General features: G+C 42.2%; 1 protein-coding gene across 1 annotated transcript in view; it reads left to right on the top strand.

The window, feature by feature from the left end:
* The first annotated feature begins 409 nt into the window (after positions 1-409).
* The window catches only part of UBE2R2 (ubiquitin conjugating enzyme E2 R2), a 52,766-nt gene continuing 40,405 nt past the window's right edge, over positions 410-12,770 (top strand). The window contains exon 1 of the mRNA XM_042862411.1: positions 410-632. Within this exon, the coding sequence (XP_042718345.1) occupies positions 456-632 (177 nt within the window). The 5' untranslated portion in view covers positions 410-455. The remainder of the gene's footprint in view (positions 633-12,770) is intronic.

Raw genomic sequence — 12,770 nt, 5'->3', positions numbered from 1 at the left:
AGGCCCACCACGACCACAGCTGTTAGCTTCTGCAGTCACCGTGCCGATCGGCAGGAAAGGGCAGGAAAGGGTACAACGGGCTGCTCCTTCCCGCGCGAGTGCCGACACGGCCGCCTCCCGCAGAAAGGCCCCGACCTCGCACACGCAGTCCCGCGCCCTACTCGCGGAGCCCACCACGCACAAGATGGCGGCTCCTGTCGGCCGGCGTCGCCCCTTTAAGCCCTCCGGCGGGGGCGTGGCGCCGGCGGCGCGGGGGCGTGGCGTCTCGCGAGAGGGGCGGAGCGACGTGGGCGGGGCGCGGCGCGGCGCGCTGAGGTCAGCGGCGAGCGGGCGCCGTCACAAAAGGAAGTGGCGGCGGCGGCCGTCAGAGTGGGGAGGGGCGGGGGCCCGCGGGGCAGCGCGGCGGCAGCAGCGAAGGAAGCGGAGGCAGGGGTCGGAGCGGCGGGGGCCGCGCCATGGCCCAGCAGCAGATGAGCAGCTCGCAGAAGGCGCTGATGCTGGAGCTGAAGTCGCTGCAGGAGGAGCCGGTGGAAGGCTTCCGCATCACCCTGGTGGACGAGTCCGACCTCTACAACTGGGAGGTGGCGATCTTCGGGCCCCCCAACACCCTCTACGAGGGTGGCTACTTCAAGGTACGGTTCGGCGGCCGGGCCTGCGCCGCGCGGCCTCGCTGCGGGTGGGGGCCGGGGGCCCGGCGAGAGGTCCTGGCTTTGCGGGGGCCCACCGGGCCCTGCCTGCGGCCCCGGCGCCGGGTGGGCTCCTTCGGGGTTATGATTTACGTTCTTGTTATCCTTCTCTTCTTCCGAACTTCGGAGGGCGGCCACGAGGGTGCTTAGTTTGTGAAGGCAGATACGTGCTTTCAATTCTTCTCAGTTTTCCTGTTCATCCTCCTCGCGGCGGGAGGGGAGACCACCCCCAAAAAAGATAATGAACCCAACAACTTTTGTGGTGGTGGTTTCCTCTCTTGTAAATAGAGAAAAAACAAATCTGGCACTTCCTTACCCAAACGGAACTGAAGGGAGAAGACCCGAAGAAGAATTGTGTGGTTTGTTGAAAAGAAACAAAAGCTTGGATGCTCACAGAGGATGAGCACTGGGCTCACCCCTGTGCACGATGTGCCCACTTGATTTCTGACAAAATCATGTCACTCTCAGCTCTGATCTCCTAGGTCTTATTGGTTTAGTTACTGGGTCTTCCCACCCTTATGCTGGAAGAAAGCCTGGATGATGCCTTTGCTTAGCAAGCATGCATCGTCAGTGCCTCTTGGCCTTTCTGGATCGAGGTTTAAGCACTCTACTTCATAAAAACGAAGTAACCTGTAGCTTGGGGAATATTAGATTTGAGTCACGTTTAGTTTGGCCTCCTTGTTTGGAAGGAAGGGAACGTTTTGGCACCAGGCTTTCCTTTTGTGATGAGTTGGCTGACTTACTCATGTAGGTGTGATATGTGTATTCTTAGACTCACCTCTATTATTCCTCCTTCAGGAAGTCGCTGCAGTCCTGGGTCAGTAACTGGGTCATTTGTGCATCAGAATGGACTGGTGACCTCTTCCTGCACTTACATTACTCATCAATTTTTCAGAGAAATCACAAGGGGTCAAAATATTTGTTTGGTTTAGGAGCTGCCCAAGCCTTATGTCTGTAGTCATTCTTGGAAAGTAAGCTGAAGCAGCCAGTGCAATAACCTGAGGATGTGCTTTCATCAAGGCTTTGGCAGAGACTGTCAGTGTTACCTTATCTCAGCACTGTGACTGCAGTGGCTTTCTGATGTTTGTTGTCATTGAGCTGTAGTGCCTTTCGTCTTAATTCTTCTCTATAAATACTGATCCTGTGATACTAATTTCGAGAATGGGAGATTGCTTGATGCTTCTGTCCTCTCTGCAGCTCAGCAACTACTTTCAAGCACCATGTTAAAGGCTGTTTTATGGAGTTAATCTGTTTTTCTCTACTTGGTTTTCTTTTGGTAGTGTGTGATCTCTGGTAATTTGTCTTAAATTCTCAATTTCTGTAAAGATCAGTCTCAGACCTTAATTCTGTCAGGAGAGTGAAGGTTTCTATTGTCTCATTTGTGAAGTTCTTTGCTTTGTCTTTGTGTTGGGCCACTAAGGCCCAACTTAGCTTTAAATAGGTTTGACTTGGCTTACTGGACATCCTGAAGTTTAGGATATCAGCTTTATCTTTATTTGGTGGAGTTAATTTCATGATGTACACTTATATTTGAGGTGAAAGCTAGTTCAAAACGTTTCTGATGTGGTTTTTTTTTCAAGGTTTCTTCACTTGTTTTCTTGAATATCTTTCTTTACTGTTTTGTATGTCAGGTTTCCCAATATTAACTAAGTAGGATTAGAAATAATAAAAAGTTCCATCCTGTAGCTGCGTAGAACTTTGTGGCAGTGAGAGTTTGGGAACTTTCTTCCATTTGCTTGAGGTGTGGTTCGAGGGAAAGCACAGAATCTTCTGGTTAAACTGAAGTGTAAAAACTTTGAGGATTTTGTGCAGTTAAAGTGACTTTAATACAGAAAGTGTTAGTGACAGTCGATAGGGAATACAAACACTTTGTTCAGATTCATGAAGCTGTCAGCTGCTTTGGTACCTTGTTTATCCTTGGAGAAATATGACCTTTCTCTGTGGATTGTTGAGCTAGCTGAATTAACTGAAATGAGGAAAGTGCTCTCTCTGCACCTCTTTGAGGGGCATTACTGCTGTTCAAAGCTGGTGTAACGTTTCAGCAGACTCTAATTTCAGTTGCTAATCCAGGAATTGTACCATTCAATAAACTTGAGCAGAAAACACGTCTTGCTAATTTTTATAGGTGGTTTGTATTGGTTATCAGTACTTTAGTACGGGCCGTAATAGAATTAAAACTTTAGCATCTGGTTACATGAGCTTGTATCACTGATGGCTGTGTTGTGCCTAGCTCTGCTGCAGGACCTGTCGGCTGGCTGGGACGGGCAGTGTTCCCAAGTGACCATTTGAGCAGAGCGTGGTGTGGAACAGAGCAGTCCTGAACCACATGTCCCCATTACAGAACTAGCTGAAGTGGGGCTGTGCCATGACCCCTGGGGTGTTGGTGTGGCTTTCCTCTATCCTGTTAATCTCTTGCTTACTTGTTGAACTTAATACATAGCCATTCAGTATGACTGGGAATGTCTTGAGCAACCCTTTGCTTGAATTCAACACTGCCATTGTCAAGGAAGCTGTTTGATTGTCTCCTCCACTGGCTACCCTCAGTTCCTTGATGCCAAGGCAAAACTAGCTCATGGTCAGTGATGCTAAATCCTCCTCCAGAGAGGTCCCATCATGGGAGCAAACATCTGACAGCCCTCAGTTGCTGTCAGCAAGAACCTGTCCTTGGGTTTGAGCAAAGTTTTTCCTTGTGTTCTGCCTCAACAGGTTGCAGTTGGCTGTAGGTGCTTGACTGCTGCATGTTAACTTCATTTTCTTTTAATATCTAGTTTACTGGGTTTGCTTAAGCAAAAGCTGGGTAGACCTCATGTATTTAAGGCCAGGATTTCCACAGAGTTCATTCACAATTTTCAACACTGTGACTGTTCCTCTGGCTTCACAGTAGACAGCCAGATTGCACTGTAATCTGCAGAACTGCATGTAAACAGTTTGTCCGTTCTGTCTTTAAGCCATAGGCATCTTCAGTTGAAAGGGTTATTCACGATTTTGCTAGAGAACCTTTATTTGTTTTGTTTTGTTTTTTTTTCCTTTGTTTGGCATCAACTGCTTAATAGGTAGCAATAGAAGAGGGGGTTGTTAAGCTGAAATCTGTTGGTAGTAGGTGCTGGTCTCTGGAGGGGTTGTGATACTCTTCAGTAGTAGAGGCTTGTGTATGGTGGAACTTTCCCTGTCTCTCTTCCCTCTTGTTCTATGGATAATGTGTCCCTTTACTCAGTATCTTTCTTTCATGCTTGAGCCTTCAAAACCTGAAGTCTGATAAACCTCTGCCAAGTGTTGTAATTGAGTGATGGTCTTGGGATATCAGCAAAATAATAGTAGTGTGCTTCCTGGTGGGCTAAAAGCTCTGTATGTTTGCTGCAGTTGCATCTTTGCAGCACAGCTTTTGATTGCTTTTTTTTTAAAAAAAAAAAAAATTGGTAATTTTATAGCTGAATAGTATTTTGCTTGTGCAGTGAGCAAACCCTTCAGGTAAAAAAATAAAAACAAACTCGTAGAAACTTCATTATTAATTACATAGCACTGCCTAGAAGCACAGTCTGAGCAAGAAGGCTGTGTCTAGAAACATGTTTCTTGTAGAGCAAAAGTCAATATTCACCACCTTCAGAGGTGATTTAGGCTGGGTAGGTGAAAATGAGTACACACAACATGAAAGGAAACAGGTAAAATTTAAACTGTACTGTTAGGGTTGCTATTTGATAGTTCTTTACTTAAGGCAATTTGATTCACAAGGTATTTTTGCTGCTTGAAGGAGCAAGTCTTGACTCATAAGTTGGAGGGGGGGAAGGCAAGCATCATGCTTAATTTTCTTAAGTAAGGTGGGGGCTAGAACATTGTTTTCCCTGTTTTTTTTTTTGTTGTTGTTGTTTAATATAACTCCTTAGCCATGGGCTCTTCTGTGTTCTGTATTGCTGGATCTCTGCTTCTTTCAATGGATTGGTTTTGAATTCACAGTAATTTGCAATATGTGAGAAAATGTTTTTCAGAGCAGATCTATGTAGAACTAGAGGATATAAAGAATAAGCTTTGTGTTTAAAAATGTGGCATCATAGGTCACTCCCAGAAAGCCTGGAATTGGGCAAATGAAAATTTCTTGAGTGCTTGAGTATTTTCCTGGTTACATAACTCTGACTTCACAAAAATATTACTTCATGCCAGGGAAAAATTGTGTGGTCCTGTCTGTACAAAAGCTGAGCTCTGTGAGCCTCCTAGAGAATTTCTCTTGGTCCAGTTAATTTTCAATTTTTGTTGCCTTTAGGTATCACTGATGCTGATAGGCAGAGGTTTGCAACTAAGTGGAGTGGAGCTACACATGAATAGTGTGGAACTGCTGCTGCAGATGTAAAGTGCTTCCTCTTTGAGCAAACTGTCTCTGTAGGAAAAGAAAAGCTAAGCCATCTACAGAGAGGGAAGACATGAGTTTATTTCGCTCATGCTAAGCACTGTTATGATCCCTTACTCTAAGGCCAAAGAAGCACTTGCCACAGCAGAGCAGGAGCCAGACATGTCAATTTGTCTGATTCCATCTGTAGGCTGCATGGACTCCTCCAGACTGTCATTCACAGAGCCTGTCCTGAGCAGCTGCTCTCCTCACCAGGCAGTGGGCAAGGCAATGGCAGTAGCCAGCTCCTACTTCTTTTCTAGGGCTTTCCTCTTCCAATTTGAGTTATTCTATATGCGATGAAGGCACACAATGGTTTGCTGTTCTGGCACTGCTTTAAAAATAATACAAAAATACAAAAATACAAGTGTGTGTGCAATTTGACACTGTTGTGTGGCAAGAGAAGAGCTGTGGCACAGCCTACTTCTGCCATTAGAATTAAAAATGGAAAGCTTTCCATTTGGAAAGATTGAATGTGTTGGCTTGCATACTTTTTCCATTGTTTGGCTCTATTTCCATGAGTTTGCACAGAATGATCCTTGGAAAAGGTTTAAAAAAAAAAAAAGTTTTTTTTTTTTTTCTTGGATAGCAGTGCAAAGAGTTGCCTCTTGAAGGTCTGTGCCAATTTGTTCAAGATATAGTCTGAAACCATTGGCATTCTTTGAATTACTGTACTGTAAATGATTGAAAATATTTACTTTACAATGTTAGGAATGCATTCTTAATTTTTTTGTTCACCTAGTAAATCTTCAAGTTGTCAATTATTGGAATGACACTATGCAATGAATATCAAATTTCCAACATTTAGTCATCACTGTCCATTATGATGAATACCAGAGGACAGCCAAAACTGCATGGCCAAACTCCACATCACCAAAATCACCTCAGTTTAAGGATCAACAAAGTTCTACTGTTTTTTTTTTTTTTTTTTAATGCAAAATGAGCACCATGCAGTAGAGACATAAAGTGCTGTTGAAAAGAATTTGAATATAGTGGAAATATAACTGTGATACAGATGGGTTGCATTGTGGATGGATTAGGGGTTTTGTGACTTACAATTTGGGCTGTGTGTGACCAGATGTGCATGCACAGACATATATGCAGAATTAGCTTCCTATTTTCAGAGTTCTAGTACTTCATTTTTAAAACCCTAGCATTTTATCCAGCAATATCAGTTAGATGAATTGCAGTTAATCTTACTGAGCTTTTGCTGTAGTTATACTGTGAATATCTAGTCTGACCAGAATAGTTTAACAGTACTAGCACTGATACTGTGTACTGCCCCCTGAAGTAGTGGTACCTATGTCTAGCCTATCTCATTTTCTGAAATAGTTAAAAAAATACATAGCTTTGACAGAAATGGTCTGTAAATGGGAGAAAAAATAAAGCTACCAAATGGGATACATGTAGGGTACTTCATGATCAACTTGAAGTGATTGTAGGAGTTGCTGAAAATTATTATTATTTTTTTTTTTCAGTTGAGACTATCACACGCAGAGCAGGGGATCATAAAGGGGCTGTTGTACGTGAATAACAAACACTTTCAGATATTGTATCTGTGATTAACAAAGACTGCCTGGAAGGCAGGCTGTGTCTTACTCCTCAAGGTCTTAGTACTGAAGGAGTATTGAAAGAGTGGCATGATATCCCTACTGGTCTATTTTGTTCTCTTAGAAGTATACAAGTAATTTAGAACTTCAGATGAAAGGCTTTTACTGAGAGATGAAACTTTGAAATTGTAGGCATGTGACTCATCCCAACTAAGATACATGTCCTGGATAAAGAACGTGTGCATTTTTGTTAACTGTAGCAAAATGTTTGGAAAGGTTATGAAAAACTGTCAGAATATGAAATAGTGTAAAGGCTTAACAGGTTGTGCCACTTTGAATTTGTCATTCAATAATTGATTCTGTTTTGCAAAACTTGTTGGTTTTAAATTAATCCTTATACGTTTTCCACAACTGGAAGCCTTCACCGTTCAAGCTGAGCAAAGGCTGAAGCCAAGATTCACTTCTGCATCACTCCCTTTGGCCTTGACAAAGCAGGGCCGTGCAGTGGAGTCTCTGCTGCTTACACCACATTCCATGAAGATGCATTTGTTCATGCATAAATTCTGCTGGCCTAAGCTTCTAACTTCTGGATGTAAACTATGCTAGTGTGAGTTGAGAGTGTTTGCTTATCTTGAGTAGAGTAACTATTTCTAAAAACACTCACCTTTTATTAGAAGAAAAGCCTTCCTATAATGTGCTGAAGAGAACAATTTCATTTTGGTGCTCCTATTTCTCTTGCAGAGTAGAAACTGTACCTACTTAGTAACTGAATGCCTTTCAGAAGTGCATTAAGTAGTATAACCTGAGAGGTTAACATCTCTTTTGTACCTTTTGGTGTCCTGCAGCTATTATCTAAATCCTTTCTAATTTTTTGTTCAGGTGGTAACAGAATGTCCAAGTCTTTCAGATAAAGATGTGTGGCACTTCATGGCTAAGTTGGAAAGAGAAGGTCTTGTCTGTTCTTAATGATACTGCCACTTCACCTGAATCTATCTAACCTAATCATTAAAATTTTCTGGCACAAGTTATTCAAAATGCTAAACAAAAAACAACGTGGAGGCTCAACTTGTCTAGAATACTTAACTGTTAAAATTCTGTGAATGACAGTAACACTTTTTTTCTTGTATAATTCTGTGTCAGGTAGCTATTTCTTGAGAAAACCACAGCCATGTTTAAACAATCCTCTGCAGGTGACCTGTTGTCACTTCCCTTATGAAAGACTTGTGAACTTCTAAATGAAATTAGGCATCTTATATTGCTGGATGAAGTGTACAAAAATGAAAGCTCTGAGACCAACATATGGAGTGATTTCCATTTCTCGATGTTTACCAGAAACCCAAGAGTTTATATGCTTCAAAATTTGACTAATATGCTTCTTGTGAAATATAACCATTTTTTTCTTTTCTGGTGGTAGCAGTCTTTCTTTTGTATGGAAGAAGTTTTAGCTGCTTTTAACCTGAAATACAGTGGTAGAAGTGCTACCAGGGGAAGCTGGATAGATAGACTTCAGAGTGAGTGAAAGTTTGGGCTTCTACACTGTAAAGCAGGGCTGGATTATGATTGAAAATGCGTTAATAAGTTTGTTTTGACCCTCAGAGGTTTATGGGCAGACTCATCAGGAGCTAAACACCAGCCTAGGCAGGATTATTGTGGAAAGTCACTCTGTTGGAGTTCCGTTTTAAATGGCAATAATAGCGCAGTTCACTGTCATAAACACATCATTCATGGCTATCCTCCAGTTGGAAAGATTCTGTAGTTGTATTGGCTCCTACTGATGAGGGATGAGATCAACAGGCGGCTGGTCTTGGCTGCTTTTTTCTGCATATTATGGAATAAATCTGGCTTCTATTGCTGTTAGAGGTAATATTCAGATTTCACTGATTTGAAGCAGCCTGTTCAATGTTCAACTTTGAACAAATCTAACTTTCATCCAAGTTGTAAGAATATCCCGTACCTACTAAGTATGTGGATGTTCATTTCCTTGATGTAAAGCATATTATTTGCTTCAATTCTTGAACTGGGGACCACGTTTGGCCTTCAGGGACCAATTGAGTAACATGCTGATGGCCAGCAAAAACTGAAAAGCCATCCTCCTTAATAGAAACATAGATGGAAGCCACAGCTAAGCTGCTTTCAACAGGTGCTGTGTACCTGAGCCAGGGAGCTGCCTTCTGGGTAGTGCAGGAGTGGTGCTGAGTGGTGATCAGGTCAGGTAGGAGCAAGAGTTGTGAGTGACCGTTCCAAAGTACGGTATTGCCTGCTACCAGGCCTGATGGGGACACATTGAAATACCACATGATGTTTTCTTCAGCATTCTTTGGCACCCTTTGAGCTCAAAAATCTCCTTGCTCTCCAAGTGGATAGTGCTTCACACTGTGAGATCACATGCTAACATCTCGTCAGTGGCAATTGGGCATGGTTGGCCTTGGAAGATCTATCGCAGGAATGCTGTCAGGCCTCGTTAGCTCTCTGAGGTCTTTGGGAATCCAAGCCCATCACAGGTGCCTTCCCTCTTCCTGCGTCTCGTTTCCTGTACAGCTATGACTGTACTTTAGGACATAACTGGAGGCTGACCTTAGACTGCCACATGTGACCTCCTGAGAGCTCCTGGTGACCTCCCCATGGTCCGTTTGTTCTGTTTTGTCTTTCCCTCTGTAGCTATCAACTTGCTGACAGTGTGGATGACTTGCATCTGTTTCCAAGAGAGCAGTGAAGTATTTCTAGCCTGTCTACTCTAATCAAGACTTCTAAGATGTGTATATATGCTATTAAAACAACAAGCTTGCAGGTGAAGTTATAAAAAATGTGAGTTATGCTTCAGCAAATCTAACAAAGCTCCAAGTGGAGACTGGTTAACAGAAAGATAATCTTCAAGTGATGGAGTCTGCACTGATTATATATTGAACTCTTACATGCAATGATTTGTAACTAGCTGTACTGTTCAGTGTGAATTAACTAATAGATGGGAGTATGGATGAGTTTGGTTTTTTTCTTTTTCTTAAGTATAAATAAATTCTGTGCTCTGTCAAGAAGAGAAGATGCATCATCTTTCCTGGATATAACTGTATAAATTGCTTTTTTTTTTTCTTGTGTTTTTGTAGTCTAAACTGCTATAGCTTGCTCCTTAAATATAGGTACATCTATTTTATATATATATATAATATATAAATATATATGAAGGATGCATTTTGTAACAGAAGAGCATAATGATAGCACGGGAAAGAAGACTCCATATGCTTAGCTGGGATGTAATGTGTAACTTGTGCAACTGTGGTATTACAGTAAGACTGAGGACAACAACGTTTAGACAGACTGTAAAGCCCACCATCAATCAGTATATCATAATTTGCGGATCTGTAACTAGATGATGTCAGCTTTAAATAAAAGAGTTTTGGGAAGTGAACTTCTTCCTTTCAGGAAAGGGTTGTGTGTGTTACCTGGAGCTTTCTGAGCCAACCAAATATGTTTTGCAAGCCAGGAGACTTTCTTCAGAACTCTTGTTGATTTTTTTGGTAAAGCAATTAAAAACTGCTGTGTCTGGCAACAGTCTGATTGTTAGGTTGGGTGAAAAGGATGCACAGTCCAGAATTCATCCTCTCTTAGGCCCTTTGTGTGAGTCAAGCATTGCACTTGTTGAGAACAGTCTGTGGACACTACACAAACAGAATGAAAGAATGATGTGTTGTTCTGCATCTGTTGATGTAAGAGGTGCTTTTCTGAAGGATGTGGGGCTAGGATTAGAATAGGCCTGTGGAAGTGTAAGGATTGGGCATAACTGTGCTTCATTGCAAGGAAGGGCCAAAGTCTTCCTTGACAGTAAGAGGAGACAGTGTGGTTTAGTGAATAGGATTTGGATTAAGTCTCTTATCTCTAATGGATTTGTGTATATAATCTTTGAAAAATTAACATTTTTATATAAAATGGATATATCTTATAATAGAATTGTTGACTAAATCTGTAGGTAGAAAATGTTTTGCTTTTTATAAATAGTACATAGGAAAGCTTTCTTTCTAAGTAAATTCAACTTGTATATTTACAAGTGCAGTTCTTAAATTTGGAAGGGCTGAAGAAACTGACAAGTAACTTACAGGCTGCTTAAGCACAAAAGCAAAGGTGGTTTTTGGTTTGTTTTTTTTGGGTTTTTTTTTTTTTTTTTTTTTTTTTTAATAAGAACTTCTACTTATTCCTGGTGTTAAAAAAAGAAAGGGGAAAAAAAACTGAGCAGTTTTCTGAAGCACCCCAGCACGGATCCTGATGTACTGACAAGTCACACTCCTCTGCATAGACTTTGTCCGTGAGGCAGCTGCAGCAATTCTCTAAGAGCAAAAAATAAAGCTGGGGTTGTGTAACTTAACCTGGGGGAGGAGGAGGACATTCCTGGTGTTGAAGAAAAAGCTGTCAAGGCCTGGGCATGTAGGCTTGCTGGGGGAGACTTATGCTGTGCAGGCTTCACAATTCTCACAAGCAGTGTATTGGGGAGGTAATCTGGGTGAACTTCTGAGTGTTGGAGGAGGCAGAACTATTCCTTGGCTGCCTCATTGCTTCAAATGTCAGAGGGATCTGCGCTGATTTCAGATCTACCCAGCTTCTGCATTTATCACCTCTGGGATTCCTGTTCTGTACTGTCTTAATTGTTCCAGCTCCTATGCTCTTCTACTAGAGCTGCCCCAGGTCTTCTCTCCTGTGCTTTGAAAGATTTGGTTCAAAATAAAGCCTCTCAGCGTAGTGAAATTGGCATGTGGAATTTGTGTCAAGTGTGAAAGTGTGGCACAGCTCACAGCACTGTAGCATGGCCAGGAAGCGGTCTGGTGCCCTGCTTCATGGAACTGGTGCTCTTACAGCATAAGATTGGTCTCTGGTAAGTTAAGATGAGGTTTAAAGTGTGTTACTGAATGCCTTTGAGTACTGTTATGCTTGTCACCCAAAGTGCAATTATCCAGGCTATGCCACAACACTGAGCTTAAAACACATGGGCAGAAAGCCCAATTCTACACTTAGCAAGCACTTTGAATAGAAAACTGCAGCACAACTGACCTGCAGGTATGTTTTATAAAGAAAGCTGGTATTCCTAACTGCTAAGGATTTCTTCATTTAATCATGAATGCGTTGATAAATGCTTTTTCAGAATATTCATCAAAGTAATGTTTGCTTGTAGCTTAAAGTAACTAAAAGTTACTGCAATGTAGGGTTTGAGTTTCAGGCAGGGTATAAAATCTTTACCTATTCTAATTTTGTTGATGTTTGTATTAATAGGTACAGTGACAGGAGCACTCTCTACTTACTGCTCTAACACTGTATAAACCATGGCAAATAATCAAGGTTTACAGCACTGAACACTGAGATCATGTTGTAGTGTTTAAGTATGTCTGCACTGCAGCAGTGGTGTAATGTACCCATCTCAAGCACCACAAAGTCCAGCAGCAGCATGGTATTTAGCACTGGTTGTGAAGTGATCCAGTGTGCAAGTTGGTTTTGCAGTCTGTGCTTAATCCCATGTTGCCATGGCTAATCAGCCACCAGATCTGAGCTCTCTGGGGCAGTGCTTGTGCAGGTGCAGCTGTAAATCAGTGTGAGAGTTGCAGCCACAATAGCTTTGTAGGTGTAAGCTTGAGAGACTGCTCTCACACTCCTTCAGATGCTGATGGTATGGTTGCTTCCTGGCAGGAGAACTGAAGCTGGTTGCAGTGTTTCTGCTGGCTTTGCCTACATTTTAAAAGATGTAAATTCTGATCAAAGCACTGTGTGGGGTCTTGGTTCCCAACTTTCATGAAAGTAGTGGAATCTGAGGCCTTGGTCCCAGGTAACAGCTTCCATGGTGACGCAGGGATCAGAGACAGGAACAGCTTAGGCCTCTCTTTGTTAAAGCACACACATCGCTGTGGGGATTATTAATGTATTTGTGGAAGTTCCATGATATTGAAATACAAATGTGTATGGGAGCTTATTTTAAAGACCTAGCTGAGTTGGATTTTATAACATACTGAGTCACTTTCTGCTTCTCATGGTAACAGAAAACAAAGTAGAATGAGGCTTCAGTAAGTTATTGAAAGCTACTGCACAGGCATGCATGAACTTGATTTAAAACTTAAAACCTCTGTGATTAAATCTTCCCCTTCATCACCTCAGTGCCATGGAATTTAAGCATCACACTTCCAG

Source organism: Lagopus leucura, unplaced genomic scaffold (assembly GCF_019238085.1).
Source record: "Lagopus leucura isolate 7727_CA_CO unplaced genomic scaffold, USGS_WTPT01 Super-Scaffold_650, whole genome shotgun sequence".
Taxonomy (NCBI): Eukaryota; Metazoa; Chordata; class Aves; order Galliformes; family Phasianidae; genus Lagopus; species Lagopus leucura.
Note: the sequence above shows the minus strand (reverse complement) of the source record. Positions and strands in the feature narration are given on the sequence as shown.